Below are 15,934 nucleotides of genomic sequence, written 5' to 3' on the forward strand. Positions count from 1 at the left end.
AAAGTTGTTATTAGATAAGAACAAATCCAAATATGTGAAAGTAAGTTTTAAATTTCCTCTGGAGAACAGGTGGTGAACAACGCTAAACATTTTAAACTTCTTTACATCTGAACACTTCAATTTGAAATCATCAGTCATTAATTTCACCCAAAACCTGTAGAACAGCTTTTTATTATGTTTCTTCAGAATAACGCACTTCCTTCTGTGATGGTTCATGTGTTTTTATTGAGAACTGTTTTCTTACAGTCATCGTCAAACGTTGCTCTGCAGATCAGCAGCTGAATTAAAATCACGTCTACAAATACCTGATGAATCTGAGGGAAAGTGTGAAGAGACAAAAAGAGCCGAGCGGCGTCTTGGACTCCGGTGAACAGACGCTCAGCGAGACGCATCCTGTAACATGTCAGTGGGTTAAAGGTTGTTTTGTTTCTAGAGGACGTTAGTTAGATCCTGATATTTATTTAACACCTGGAAAGTTCCTTCAGTTCAGGTTTAATAAAAATCGAATCGAACAAACCTCAACATCTTGTAAACAATCACAGAATTCATACAAATGAGATAAAACCTCTTTTATTCGTCAGAAACGAAAGTCACCGTCCTGCAGTCGCACGTCTCCTCCAATCAGAGCCTCAGTCTACACACGCTTATCTCCCAGACTCATGAGTTCCCTGTGACCTTTGACCTCTGGAATCTAATCACGTCATGTTCGGGTCCAAACTGGTGAAACTGTGAAGAAATTGTCTAAAGACAGATTTGAACAAAAACATCATTGATGAGGTCGAACACTCGCGGATGGTTTGGAGAACCTTCACTGAATCAGTTTCCGTTCTGGCTCGTCTGCTGGAACTCGTTGTGTAACTTCTCTTGAGCCTCGTAGAGTTTACGCAGCTTCTTAGCTTGACCTTTGCTCAGCTCCTTGCCCTCTGCGTCGTGCGTGGGGAAACCCTGTGCACATCAACCACAAACATCTCAGCTCGTCCACTCATCTGGAGCTTCTGAAATCGATATTTGAACCGATGTGTTATAACAGGTGTGAACGAGTGACTTACCGTTTCATCGAACTTGGAATATTTGTCAGTTTCTGAACGAAACATGTCACATGGAGGGATTTTCATCTTGGCGAGTTTGGCCATCTGAAACAGTGAAAGCAGCGAGTTAGTGACGAGTGATTCACTCGAGTCCGACACCAACCGAACAACAGACGGTCTATCGCTATGGTTACGCCTGGCGTCCGCACTACTCCAGAGTTTTCAACCTCCGGAAACTTCTGGAAACGCTGGTGGTTTTACTTTGAAAACTCTGGAGTTGTGAAAACAGAGAGGAAGACTTTAGGAAACGATGATGCAGAAACACACGTTTGCTTCCTGATTGGATTCATCACCTCCATCACATGAGGTGGAGGATGTTAAAATGAGGTTTTCTGATACAGAGGCTGATCTGGATTTGAACAGGAAAACGTTTCAGTCTGGACACGGAGCCACCTGACCTCTTGTTCCTGCTTCTTTCTGGCAGCTTCCTCCTTCTTCCTCTTCTTGTCTTCTTCCATCTGTGAAGGAAGAACACCTCAGGTCAAAGATCAAACCGTTCAGTGTCTGGGCTTCAACTCGGAGGTTGGTTATTATATTTATTGATCACATCAGTGATCACCAACCTCTTCATAAGCCCAGATCTACCAGCCTGATATCTGCTGAGAAACCCACTTAGAAGAGTCATATTTATTAGGTTTGCAATTTATGTTAGAGGCTGAATGTACGAGCATAAATAAAACACAAAGAAAGGCAGTTGTGCAACTTTATCTATTCAATGCACAATATTCACATTAATATGAATTCATATTTACAGCATCTGTTCAGTGCACAATATTTAGCTTCAGTTCAACAACATGTTCTGCAGAGGAGCTGCTCCTTCAGCACAAAGTGTTCAGTGGGCTTTGATTTGAATATGGAATTGAAAGAAGTCCCTTGTACTCAAATAAATACCAGTAGTGTACTACACAGTATGAAGCCGTGCGTCTTCCCCTTCTGCTAATATTCACTTTTCAAACAAAAGAATGGATTCAGTCAACCTCCAGATAATCTCCTTCTGGTTTCTCACATGGACTCACTGAGATCAAGAGATTATCTGGAGACGAGTGCAGGTCTGAATAATGTGTCTCCACTCGTCTCTTACCTTCTTCTTCTCCTCTCTCTCCTTCAGTAGCGTCTCCTTGTCCACCAGCTTCACCACGGTAGGCAAACCTGTGAAACACTAACAGTTACTGTCGAGTCACAGACGCTGCTCTAACTGTGGGACTCGATCGCTTCGACCTGGATAAAAAATATGAAACTAAACTGACCAAAGAGAAAACTATACTACAAAAAACAAACATATAACGCTTGTTTGAGTTTTAGAATATTGAAGATTTAGAAGCAGGGTTACCTTCATGGTCTTCCAGTCGCACGCCGAGCTCCGGTAACGTGTCGTCCCGGACGATGTCGCAGAGCTGCAGCAGCTCCGTCACTGGAAAGAGTTTCACAACATAACTTTAATTAGAGAGAAAACTCTGCAAGTGAAACGATCCCATCAAATATCAGGAGATATAAAACGAACAGAAAGGTCAAGTTCCAACCTTTCTGCTCTCTGGCGATCTGTCTGACCCGCTCTCTGAAGTCCGACAGCACCGAGAGATACGGCATCACCGTGCTCTCCAGCTGCAAAACAGCAGCAGCAACACGTCACTTCCACAGACACAACAACGTGAACTCATCCTGTCCACGAGCAGGAGATCGTCACACGTCACAAACCCACACATTTCCTCCGACAATGAAAAGTGAAAACAGCAAAGTGTCACTTTACTCACGTCAATACTTTGACCTTGCCCCCCCACAGGGAAACCAACGGGATCGGAGCCTTCGATCGTGCCAAAGATCTGAAGAACAAAACAACCATGAGTGCAAACTAGAAGACTTGAGATGAGGAGAAGCTTGAGGAGCTGGTTGGTCTCCTGCTGAGCAGAAGGAGAAGGAGGAGGTGGTGCTGACCTTCAGCATGTTGGTGAGATACACGGCCACGCTCTCCACCAGCAGCCGGTTGGGCCGCAGCTTGCTGCTCTTCCTGCTGGCGATGTAGCTGTTGCTCTGGTTCACCAGGACTCTCATCTCCTCCATGGCCGTGCGAGTGTCCATGTTGTCGCACAGCGCCGCGTGCACGGCCGACTTCCTGTCGTAGAAACTGGACGACACGAGCAACCATCGCTTTGAGTCTCAAACTGGTTTGTAACTGGATTAAATCTGGTGCGTGCAGGTGAATCTCCACAAGTTCATTCAGAGCTTCAGTGAATAATAATAATAATAATAAATAATAATAATAACTAGGGCTACGTTGTAGCAGTAACGGGCCCGAGCACACGGGCGATCTCAAGTCTGTTGCGGTCGGGGAAGAGAGAGCGATCGGTGACCAAGCGCTCGTCTCCGCGTTGCATGAGTTTTCAAACTGCGGCAAGGATAAACGCTTCACTTGCTGTAGCCATTAGGTGGCGCTGTGATTTTAAGTCATGGTGTCTTTGTAGAGGTCATCAGCTCGCGACTCTTGTCTTACATGCCTAGTTTGGACTCGATTGACGCCAGGCCGCTGTCACACCTGGTGATGAAATCAAATATACTCAGGCAGTTTATATCACCATCTTGTTTAGATGACATTCCCAGAAGTTGAAGTTGATCTGATGAAAACCCTACGACAAGTTCATCAGAGTAAAATTGTAGAAAATGGCCAAAATGGCCACCATATCTAAAATGGCGGGCTTCCTGTTTGGTTTAGCATATCTATTCAAGAGACTTATTTCTTTGTCATTAAAAGACACATGTCCCTATCGATTTTTGTAGATGTAGGCCAATCGTAGCGCCGGGGCTGCCCTTTAAGAGGCGCTAGTCAGTTATTTTGCCACGCCCATTTCTTAAAACCATCTGAATGTCTGCGGGGGGGGGGGGGGGGGGCTGTTGCTACACACATGTAGTTTGAGGGAAGTTGAACCTCGAACACCGAAGTTACAGCAATTTCGCCCTGAAAAAGCACAAAATTGCAAATGCAAGTCCTTCGAAATACAACAGGGCCCCCCACCGCTCGGTGTCGGGTTCTTTCAAACACATTCATGTCAGTGTAATTATAGATTTCTGTCTTTACAAAGTGAGAACCAAATATGTGTGATAAAGGACGGTCAGTGTTTGATTGACAGCTGATCTCTGTGCGGAGCAGAAACGTCACCACGACGAACTTTGATCAACAAACATGGAGACAAAAGAAGTTAAAGATTTACACACAGAATCTAAATCACTGCTTTTAATGACTCGAGTCTAATTGAGTTTACAGAACTCAGCTGTGTCTCCATAACCAACCCAAACTCCAGCACAGAGAGGCTGAGTGAATGTGGTCTGGACTCTGTGGAGGAGAGTCATGGTGTCAGAGACGCTGTAGAAGGACAGAACACCTGTACTGTGATCCAGGTACACTCCTACTCTGGAGGACACAGGACCAAACACTGGAGTGTTGATCCTGTTGTAAAAAAAGTTATAACTGTTTCTATTACAATCTAATGACCAAGATTTATCATTGAATCCAAATAAACATTCATGTGAGCGTCCTGCTCTGCTGATATTCTTGTATGCGACTGCTACACAAACTCCTCCTCTCCACCTACCCTTCACCTCCCAGTAACAACGTCCAGTCAGACTCTCTCTACTCAGGACCTGACAATAACCAGTGAATCTGTCTGGGTGATCAGAATAAGACCGATCTTCACTCACTCCTGTTACTTTTCTGTTTCCCTCAGATAATAACAGATATTTTTTTGCTGTGTTTGGATCCAGTGTGATTTCCTGTGAATATTTTAAGAAGTCAGCTCTGGTCTCTGGCTCTGGTTCTCGCAGTAAAACATCCACTTGAGACACAATCTGTAAAATCTGTGTCTCTGTCTCACTCAGAATGTCCTGTAGTCGACCTCTGACCTGTGACATAGCTGCTGTCACATCCTCAAAGTTCCTCAGAGGACGGATCCTGAAGCTGGATGAGTGTGTAGATCCACTGAGTGGTGACAGTGAGGGGTAGTTGTGTAGAAGCTGGTTGTGATCCTCTGTGTCTGAGAGCTTCTTCAGTTCATGGTCTTTCCTCTTCAGCTCAGTGATCTCCTGCTCCAGTCTCTCCTGAAGCTCTCTGACTGGACTCACTTCAGTTTCCTGCTGGGATCTGATCTGCTGCTCCACATCAGAGCTTCTTTTCTCCAGCAGAGGGATCAGCTCAGTGAAGATCTCCTCACTGTCCTCCACTGCTTTATCAGCAGAGCCATTGAGGGCCTCCTCCTCCTGTTGAAGCAGCTTCACGTCTTTCTCTGTGTCCTGGACTCTCTGCTGGATTGTTTGTCTCCTCAGCCCGAGCTCTCTCTGCCTCTCAGTCCTTTCTGCTGCAGCTGACACTGTGTCGTGGTCTTTATGTTCCTCCACAGAGCAGAGATAACAGATACACTGCTGATCAGTGCGGCAGAACATCTTCATCAGCTCGTCGTGACGAGAGCAGATGTTCTCCTGGAGCTTCTCCGAGGGCTCCACCAGCTTGTGCTTCTTCAATGCAGCTGACTGAAGATGAGGCTGGAGGTGAGATTTCCGTTTTCTCCCAGTGCAGACATCACAGGCCACATCTTCAGGTCCAGCATAGCAGTGATCAGCAGGAGCAGCTTGGAGTCCAGTCTTCTTCAGCTCTTCCAGTGAATCAGCTAACATGGTGCTTGTCTCCAGGACAGGCCTCGGTGTGAAGGTCTGTCCACACTGAGGACAGCTGTAGCCTCCTCTCTCCTCCTCTTTGTCCCAGTGGGTGTTAATACAGCTCTTACAGTAGCTGTGTCCACAGACAGTAGTCACCGGATCCTTCAGTAGATCCAGACAGATCGGACAGGAGAACCTTTCTCTGTCCAGGTGATTTTCTTGCTGCTCCATTTCAGCTGCTGCCAGAGACTGTAGAACAGATTCACTTCCTCTGAACACAAACAGATCTCTGCTCCTTATTCTTAATCGAATTTAGTTTAAAAACTAGGCTTACCTCCTTTTGGCAGTAGGTGGTGCTAACGCTATCTCTATACTAGACTCATAGATCTGTTCAGGTCAAAAACATTAATTTCTCTCTTCAGATCGTATAAATCGTTCATCTTGGCATCTAAGACATCAAAGGATTCTAACATCACTGACACTGTAACATTAAAGCAAACTGACAACAAATAATTATTTGCTTAATGAATCCTTTGAAGTGTTCTTTACAAAGCAGCCAAGAGCAGTTTATCAAAGTTTAAAACATGTCATTTCCTGTAGCCAGCGGGTGGCGCTGTAATGATGAGTCGATATTTATATGGATCTTATCAGGGCGGGACTGTGAATGTGTGAATGAGGTTTGAGGCTGAAAGAACAATGCACAGAGGAGTTATAATAAATCCCTCTTTTTTGGCGAATCATCAAAATGTCACGCCACGCTACGGTCACACCGTGTGATGAAATCATACCGAGGTCGTTTATATCTCTATCTTGTTGAGATGACATTCCCAGAAGTTGAAGTTGATCTGATGAAATCCCAAGGTCAAGTTAAAGTAAAAAAAAAAAATTCAAAAATTTTAGAAAATGGCCCAAAAAACCTGGTGGTCTAGCATATGTATCCAAGAAACATTTTTGTTTGTCATGAAAAGACACGCCCATTTCTTAAAATCATCTGAATATCTTCAGGGGGGGGCTGGTGATACACACATGTAGTTTGAGGGAGATGGACCCATGAACATGGAAGTTACAGCGAGTTGGCGAGTTGATAAACTTTGATACCACGCCATTAATATGGCGCTTGATGAAAAGTCCCAGTAATCGTATTCCTACATTATCAATGCCTTGAGACCCATTTGATACAGTTTGACATGGTTGAGGTCAGTGGATGAGGAGGAATACTTCCAAGTGTAAGACGTACCAAACACAAGACATTTCCTGTAGCCAGCAGGTGGCGCTGTGATTTTAAGTCATGATTTCTGTGTAGATGTCATCAGGTCACGACTCTTGTCTTATGTGTCTAGTTTGGACTCGATTGGACCAAATATGTCCGAGATACAGATGCTCGTGTTTTGATGCCGTTTAATCAAACTTTGACGCCAGCCCACGGTCACACGCTCTGACGAAAAGTTGATCTTTTGATAACTTTAGATCTCCATCTAGTTGTGATGACACTCGTCTAAATTGTAAGTTGATCCGATGAAAACCCTACGACAAGTACATCAAAGTAAAAACCTGGAATATGGCCAAAATGGCCACTAAATCCAAAATGGCGGACTTCCTGTTGCGTTTTTCATAACGCACTGAGAGACTTTTTTGTGCTTCTGGTCATGATACACAACCGTCTTTTTTTTCGTGAGGATCGGTAAATGCTAAATGAGGGGCTTATCCGTAGGTGGCGCTGGTGAGCTATTTCGCCACGCCTATTTCCAAATACTATAGAATACGTAAATGTTAACACATTTATACCTTACAGCAAAGTTTAAAACATTTTTGAGCATGGGAAAGCCCTCAAAAAGCCCATTCACTACGCTCAGAATAATCCTTACAATTTCAATAGGGCTCGGGCCCTAATAATAAAGCAGCTTCAGTGTTTCTCTGACTCATCTCTGATTGGCTGAGAGTCGAGCTGCCGCTAACGTCTGCTCAGCTTGTTTCTCTGATGATTTAAGATCCGACAACTAAAATCCTTTATCTGCTTCAAATACAGAGTTAAAAACCACCAAGATCGAAAAAGTGCATCAATAAAATGTGACTTCAAACTGGATAAAGTCACTTTTGACACATGCACAGAGGGGATATGACGCCACCAACAGGCGCCCGAAGGAAATGCTACCTGGATTAACATGCTCCACATGTCCGATCACTCACCTGTCGTTGAGCTCCATCTCGGCCGCCTCCCACTTCTCAAACCGACCCGTGACGTCGGTCGGAGCTCGCAGTAAATCCTTCACATTGAGGAAGAACTCCTGTTTGAAGGACAAAGAAGAAGAACAGATTAAGTCTCTGGTCATAGGATCACAAGTCATGGATATATGGTTTTCCCCCTCTCTTTATTCAAGAGCCCCTGCTTGTGCTCTAACTGGGAGCTTGCACTCAAATATTTTAATGCTTGGACAGTTTCCTGTGCTTCAGCTCTTCTCCTCACTTTGATTCTGTGCGCATTCCGAAACTGTGATTTTTGATTTTTTTCTCTTGGATTTGTTTGTGCAGTAAGTCTGTGAGAACTCCAACAGAAAGAAAGGTGTAGTGATGACAAGTAGAGGAGGAGATGAGCTGCAGCGATTTGAGTGCAAGCGCCGTTTTTTTTGTTAAATTCATTGCAAGACCTGAGCGTGAAATCAAGTCCTGCTCTCAAACATAAAGAGAGAAAAACAAATGGATGTGAACACCAGGCCTGAACAGGAGCTCGAATCCACCTACATTCAGGAACTTCTCGTACTGCACGGCCGACTCCATCGTGTTGGAGGAGTAGTCCAGCGTATCTTTCCAGGAATGCATCAGGAACGCCAGGCGGAGCTGTCGCGCTGCAGGAGGAGGAGCAGACATTTATCTGACAGCAACAAACCAGCTATCGAGCTTCTTCTCTCTACAGACTTGAAACGATAGAAACCAGATATTATCTCTGCTGGAGCTTCAGCGGAGCGGGACTGGGTTCAGTGTTCTGTGACCGGTCACCGGTGAGTCACCTGTGTTCTTTGCCAACGCGTCCTTGATGGTGATGAAGTTCTTCAGAGACTTGGACATCTTGCAGCCTGCGATCGTCAGGTGTCCGGTGTGCAGGAAGTATCGCACCCAGCAGTCGTTATCAAAGTAAGCCTGAGAGGGAAGGAACCACCAAACATCAGTGTCTGTATTCTACTCTACAGGAAATGGCTTTAAAAGGGACACACAGACACACACAGACACACACACAGACACACACACACACCTCAGACTGAGCCAGCTCGTTGTCGTGGTGAGGGAATCGCAGATCAAATCCCCCCCCGTGGATGTCCATGGACTCTCCCAGGACCGACCCAGCCATGGCCGAGCACTCGATGTGCCAGCCAGGTCGTCCCTATGGCAACATCCAAAAGAAAAACATTATTATGATAAATCAAAAAGCTTTTGGTGATAAGAGCTGATGACAGTGTCGATGTGCTGTCAACCAAACACAAACAAAACCATGTGACCTGTGCAGTGGAATGTATTTGTCACTGGCTGCTGCTCCGTGTTGTTCATATGTGAGAAACAAACTCCGGAGACTCTAACTAACCGGAACCTTCCTCTTAGAGAAGTTACATGAGCTTCCTGATGTTGCTACTGTTCTTCAAACTTCAGATGACCGGAGCAGAACCTCCTCCTGTGACTCTCTGAACTCTCACCTTCCCCCAGGGAGAGTCCCAGGACGGCTCCCCTGGTTTGGAAGCTTTCCACAAGGCAAAGTCGTTTTGAGACTTCTTCTCACTCAGTCTGTCGGCGGAGATGCTCAGGTCACCTGCAGGGTCGGACAGGAGGAGGAATCACAAGTGACCAACATGACTCTGACCTCAGCGACACGAAGATAAGACAAAGAGTCAATGAATCTTCAGCATTATTGTAAGATTTGAACAATATCCAAGACAACACCACGGCAGATGAATGAAGTAAAAGAAAAAACACAGATTTACACTTGAGATACTGACATCTCTCTGTTTTAAGCTAAAGTCCTAAATAATTTGAAAGGGTCTTTAATTCTACACATTAGAGTTTGCAGAATTAAAGGCGAATTCTATAATTTTTCCTCTTGTCTCCATCTGTTGTAAATGTCTGTGTGTAAATGGACATTTCCTGGACTGTCATAGTTTTACCCAATAGACAACATCCTGGCCACTGCTGCCGTCTAAATTCCCTTTAAAATCTAGAAAAGGAAACGAGTGGATTTACCTTCTCCCTCTTGCAGAGCTTTCTGATCTCCGACGGCCTCTGGCACCAGCTTGGCGTACGAGTGCTGCTGACTGGAATCGAACTTGGAGGTGTTGAAGTACACGGAGCCGTTGGATTCGTACCTGAAAACATCACAAAACCAAATATATTGGAACCGAAGCGGCGGTGACGGAGTATTTGTTCAAACAGCGACATCACTCTCCTCCTCACCCGTAACCGTTGGAGACGACCTTCTTCACAAACTCCACGATCTCAGGCACGTACTCGCTGACCCGGGTGAGAACATCAGGGGGAAGAACCTGGAGGTCGCACAGACAGGTGAGGATCACGAGAGAGTTTAAACCTTCACTCCTGACTCGTGGTTCTGTTCATGCTCCTGGTCGATTCCCTCACTCCTCTCTGTCTGAGCAGGACTTCAGAAACCTGTTCACCTCCCTTCCACTTACGTTCAGAGCTTCCATGTCTTTGTGGTATTCTCCCTCCCAGTATTTAGGGAGAATGGAGAAGATCGAGTTCTCTGTGACTTGACTTCCAAACTGTGTGTCCAACCAATCAGCAAGCAGGTCCTTGGAACTCTCCAGCAGGGCCTTCAGGAGACAGAAAGAAGGTTTCAGAGATAACTGAACTTTCTCCAGCGTTTACCTTTTACTTAAGAAGAACGCAGGAGTGTCTGCTTTTTTTTAAGGCTTCTCTTTTTATAGAGATATTTATATTCTTTTAGTTTCTTTCAGTTTTGCGTCCATTACATATTAGAAACATCATCCACACGTCAGATCCTCCTGAGAATCTCCTGTCGTTTCTCTGGATTCGGAAACATTATCCAGAGCTGTTTCTCGGGGGCTTGAAGGAGAAGCTCCGGAGAAACGTTTATAAATCATATTCTTTATTTGTAATGCCTTGTTGTCGAATGACAGGAAATATAAATGATTTAAATGTCAATGATTCGACACTGGAAATATCATTTAAAATGGAAAGTAATTTTCAAAGTTGGATTTAGAGGAAATGAGGAGTGCTCAGTGTTACCGTTGCCAGCGGCTGCACCGGCTCGGCGCCGCTCTCCATCGCCGCCTGCAGAGGCTTCAGGGCGCCAGTGACCGCGGCGTCCAGCCTCTCCAGCATCTGCTTCTTGTCTGGATCTGTGGTCGCAGCCAAAAGAACCTGGAAGGGCTGAAACCAGGAAAACAGAAACACGTCACACACGACAGGACATGATTGAGGTCCTTGCTTCAGAGGCAGCGACGCCTCTCACGTGACGAGAGGAAGCAGAAGTGAACAGGACACAGAGCGGCGTGGAGCGACCACCGGTGATTCAAGACATTCAGAAGAAATGAGTCTGGAGGGGAAAGTGGGCGGAGGCGTGGGACAGATAACATCTGTTCTTCAGGTGAGATTTTAACCATCAGATATAATATGAGTCATCAGCCACTGCTCTGTTCTCTCTGTTCTCTCCGTTCTCTCCGTTCTCTCCGTTCTCTCTGTTCTCTGTGTCTCTCGTCCTCTGAGGTAGTTTATTCTTCTGTGTGTGAAGTTGAACTCACGTCTCTGGCGCTCAGGACGTCCTGAAGGATCTGAGCAGCTTTCGGCTGCTTCTCCTTGTATTGGTCCAGGAGGTAGTTCTGTCGGGCCCGTTTAATGATCTGGCAAAAAAACACAAGAATGAAGCCCAGGTTAACATAATTACAAATAAATAAAGACATAAATAATGACAAATCTGTGCTGATTCATGGACACACAGATGCTCATGTTAACACTTTTTAATGCTTTTGAAGGAAGCATATATTGGCCCAAGAATAAACAAAAACGATAAAATCACTTAAGTAATAATAAAAACCACCAACATGCTGAGATATCAGAAGAAGCTGTGAACATGCTGCCTCAGAGGAATGAATACGTACCAACCAGTGAATGAAAGGTTAATAAACACTCACTTTGTCGTCTATGTCTGTGATGTTGATGCAGTAGAGGACGTCGAACTTGAAGTAGTCTCTGAGAATCCTGCGCAGAATATCGAATGATATGTAGGATCTGAGGAGGGAGAAATCATTTCTGTTAAAAACAGACCAACTTGTGACTTTACTGTGAGTGAATTCATTGATGAGGAGTCGACCTGGCGTGTCCCATGTGCGAGGCGTCGTAGACGGTCGGGCCACAGCAGTACCATGTGACCTTGTTCCCTTTCTGAGGAACAAACGGCTCCTGAAACATCCAGACAACAGATCGGAAATCAGATGTCTTTATCGGGTTTATGATTCAACATCTGTGATGGTTTTACAGTTTTCAGGGTTTCTCTCGTCAAAAGAAAAGTGACCATCAACAAACTTTGATCCAAACTGACGTCGAACACAGAGTCCAAACAAAACAAATCTTCTTTTTAATAAGAGCGTCTGTTTGCTGAGATTAACGAGGATTTGAAAATGTGCCTCTCACGCACCTTGGCTCTGGTCAGACTGTTGTAGAGCAGAAGCTGAGGAACATCTGTCCCTGCTGGTGGAGACCAGGGGGGCTGAACCCGCTTTGCCTTCACTGTGAATGACAAGAGACACACAAAGACATTATATAAGGAGAAAATATTTAATAAAATCACATTTATTCACCGTTTGTTGTGTTGTGAAATTAAAACATCTACATGTCAAATCTGAAAATATCTGAATTTAAAAAACTCTTTATCAAAACAGTTCCAGCGATTCTGGCTGTGCAATATCATATCACGATAAAATCATTTAATACACATTGATATTTATCTCAATCAATGACGACTTCCGAGATTAAAGACTGATGTTCTGCCCCAGAGTGAAAGTTGTGGTTTTAAACTCTACGAGCAGAAAATGACTAATGTGAGCAAATGTAGTTCCAGCTGCTTCCGGCTGAAAGTGAGAGAAATGAGCTTGAGGTTACACACATCGTACACACACAGACACACACATCGTACACAAACAGACACACACAACGGGGATATAACTTGATGATTAGATATTGTTTCTAAACTCGAAACAATATCCAGTTTCCTGTAAATGGTTCAGGTGTTTCTTCAACATGTTCTTCAGTTTCTCTTTAAGGAAACCAGGATCATTCGGTCACAGCTGTCAGGTTGTGTTGTTTGAACAGTGATAAACTGAGCGACAAGTTCCAGTCCTCACACACAGCGACTCACAAGGAAAGCGAGAGTTCAAACTGAATTCATTCAAACGTCTGTAACGTGCCCGTGTGGTGTCAGAGCTGCAGGTCAGAGATGACTCAGCACTAATCGACAGGGGGTTTCTCAGGGAGCTCGGACACGTTGTTCATGCCTTCACCCGTCTACTCACTGCTGCTCTCGGGGGGGGCGTCCCGCTGCAGGGCGGCTACGTGTCTGTACCAGCGCAGAGCGTGGACATGCCGGGGGGCCGGGGGTCTGGGGAGGAGCCTAAAGGCCTCGAGGTCGGCCTGGGACAAGCGGAACCCAGCCAGGTAGCTGCGCGAGTTCAGGAAGTCGTTCAGCGCCTCGGCCAGCGTGGCCTCCTCATGAATCTGTAGCAAGAAGCCAGAGACACAGGCTGCAGAGACAAGAGGACAGACGGTCCACAGAGTTACACACCAGGCCACGACAACCGGAGACAAACGGTCCACAGAGTTACACACCAGGCCACGACAACCGGAGACAAACGGTCCACAGAGTTACACACGAGGCCACGACAACCGGAGACAAACGGTCCACAGAGTTACACACGAGGCCACGACAACCGGAGACAAACGGTCCACAGAGTTACACACCAGGCCACGACAACCGGAGACAAACGGCAACAGCAACAGGGACAATGATGAGGCTCTGAAAGGTGAGTCACATGACCAGCGGGGGGGGGGGGGGGGTCACATGGTCTCCGGCCTCGGTGCTGGACGAGTCTGATACCAACACTGAGAGAGAGAGAGAGAGAGAGAGGGACACTGCTGGAGGAAATCAGCCTGGACGGGATTCAAGGGACAAATAAATAAATAAAGCAAATAACGATTCTCTGGAATTTTCCAACCAGGCAGTGAAATCCTCAAACTCCACAGAGTCGTCATTAACCTCCTGAGAAGGACGTCAATACTGAGACTGACAGAAGAGACACACAGAGCGACGTCAGGAGGACGGAGGACAAGTGAAACCACGGAGGAGACGTCAGGAGGACGGAGGACAAGTGTAACCACGGAGGAGACGTCAGGAGGACGGAGGACAAGTGAAACCACAGAGGAGACGTCAGGAGGACGGAGGACAAGTGTAACCACGGAGGAGACGTCAGGAGGACGGAGGACAAGTGAAACCACAGAGGAGACGTCAGGAGGACGGAGGACAAGTGAAACCACAGAGGAGACGTCAGGAGGACAGAGGACAAGTGTAACCACGGAGGAGACGTCAGGAGGACGGAGGACAAGTGTAACCACGGAGGAGACGTCAGGAGGACGGAGGACAAGTGAAACCACGGAGGAGACGTCAGGAGGACGGAGGACAAGTGAAACCACAGAGGAGACGTCAGGAGGACAAGTGAAACCACGGAGGAGACGGCAGGAGGACAAGTGAAACCACAGAGGATGGCAGGAGGACGGAGGACAAGTGAAACCACAGAGGAGACGTCAGGAGGACAAGTGAAACCACGGCGGAGACGGCAGGAGGACGGAGGACAAGTGAAACCACAGAGCTACGGAGGAGGACGGAGGACAAGTGAAACCACAGAGGACGGAGGACAAGTGAAACCACGGAGGAGACGTCAGGAGGACGGAGGACAAGTGAAACCACAGAGCGACGGAGGAGGACGGAGGACAAGTGAAACCACAGAGGACGGAGGACAAGTGAAACCACGGAGGAGACGTCAGGAGGACGGAGGACAAGTGAAACCACAGAGGACGGAGGACAAGTGAAACCACGGAGGAGACGTCAGGAGGACGGAGGACAAGTGAAACCACGGAGGAGACGTCAGGAGGACGGAGGACAAGTGAAACCACGGAGGAGACGTCAGGAGGACGGAGGACAAGTGAAACCACGGAGGAGACGTCAGGAGGACGGAGGACAAGTGAAACCACGGGGGATGGCAGGAGGACAGAGGACAAGTGTAACCACAGAGGAGACGTCAGGAGGACAAGTGAAACCACGGAGGAGACGGACAAACAGGAGACTCCATGCTCCTGAATGATCCACGAATGTTTGAACGTGAGACGGAGGTGAATGTATTGCTTGTCTCTTCTCGAGCTCCACGTGAGGACAGACAGAAGCTCTGTGTCCACACACCAGAGTCTCACGCTGTCTCTGCTCATTAAGCAGCTGGTGTGTTTGCAGGGTCCCGGACCCCCTGGACAGATTCCCACCCAGCCTGGACCAGATGCAGCTCAGTGAAGAACTGACCACATCCGGCTGCAGAATCTGGATCCGGGGACAAATCCACGAGGACGTTTGTTTTTACATTTATATTTCTCTTAATTCCTGGATCTGGATCTGAAACAACCCCCTGTGTCTCAGAGGGTCCTGACCCCCTAAAGTGTTAAAGAAGAATGAGTCAGCATCTGATCTGTGATGAGAGACAGGTCAACCCGGAGGTCAAAGGTCAGAGCCAATTAGAACACCTAACGCTAGGATTCATTAATGAAACCCGGTTCCCTGAGACACTCAGAGGACATCCGGGACCTGGTCTGTTGTCCTGGTCTGTCGGTTCCTCGCGGTCAGTTTCCTGCTGCTTTTTGACCAGCAGCTCCGGTCTGTGACTGGCTGACAGGGTTAGCTTCGTTAGCTTAGCGGCTAACGAAGCTAACGTCATCTCCCGGTGTGACTCGTGGAAAACACGTTAAACACGTCGCTGCTCTGCGTCAGTTTCCTGTGATGGACCGAGGAACCGCGGTTCTGTACCTGGATCTGCGGAGGACGACATCACCGCTGAGGTTCGATGCTGATGCAACAATAACGTGTCCGGAAGAAGAAGAAGAAGAAGAAGAGGAGGTGGTGTCACAGGCTCACACCCGGAACCGGAACCAAT

The 15,934-nt window shown here is 46.7% G+C and overlaps 1 protein-coding gene across 1 annotated transcript; it reads right to left on the reverse strand.

Moving 5' to 3' along the window:
* Positions 1-152: 152 nt before the first annotated feature.
* cars1 (cysteinyl-tRNA synthetase 1) lies at positions 153-15,905 on the reverse strand. The gene is made up of 22 exons (XM_061067522.1): positions 15,808-15,905; positions 12,385-12,476; positions 12,061-12,149; positions 11,882-11,978; positions 11,492-11,590; positions 10,977-11,120; positions 10,400-10,540; positions 10,164-10,252; positions 9,954-10,075; positions 9,413-9,525; positions 8,977-9,105; positions 8,735-8,864; positions 8,469-8,572; positions 7,917-8,014; positions 3,021-3,210; positions 2,840-2,908; positions 2,609-2,690; positions 2,419-2,499; positions 2,170-2,237; positions 1,487-1,546; positions 1,050-1,133; positions 153-945 (listed from the first exon to the last, which is right to left on the reverse strand). Exons 1-22 carry the CDS (start codon positions 15,827-15,829, stop codon positions 817-819), a joined length of 2,232 nt encoding a protein of 743 aa, XP_060923505.1. The 5' UTR covers positions 15,830-15,905; the 3' UTR covers positions 153-816.
* Positions 15,906-15,934: the final 29 nt, after the last annotated feature.

This window comes from Limanda limanda, chromosome 3 (genome assembly GCF_963576545.1).
Source record: "Limanda limanda chromosome 3, fLimLim1.1, whole genome shotgun sequence".
NCBI lineage: Eukaryota > Metazoa > Chordata > Actinopteri > Pleuronectiformes > Pleuronectidae > Limanda > Limanda limanda.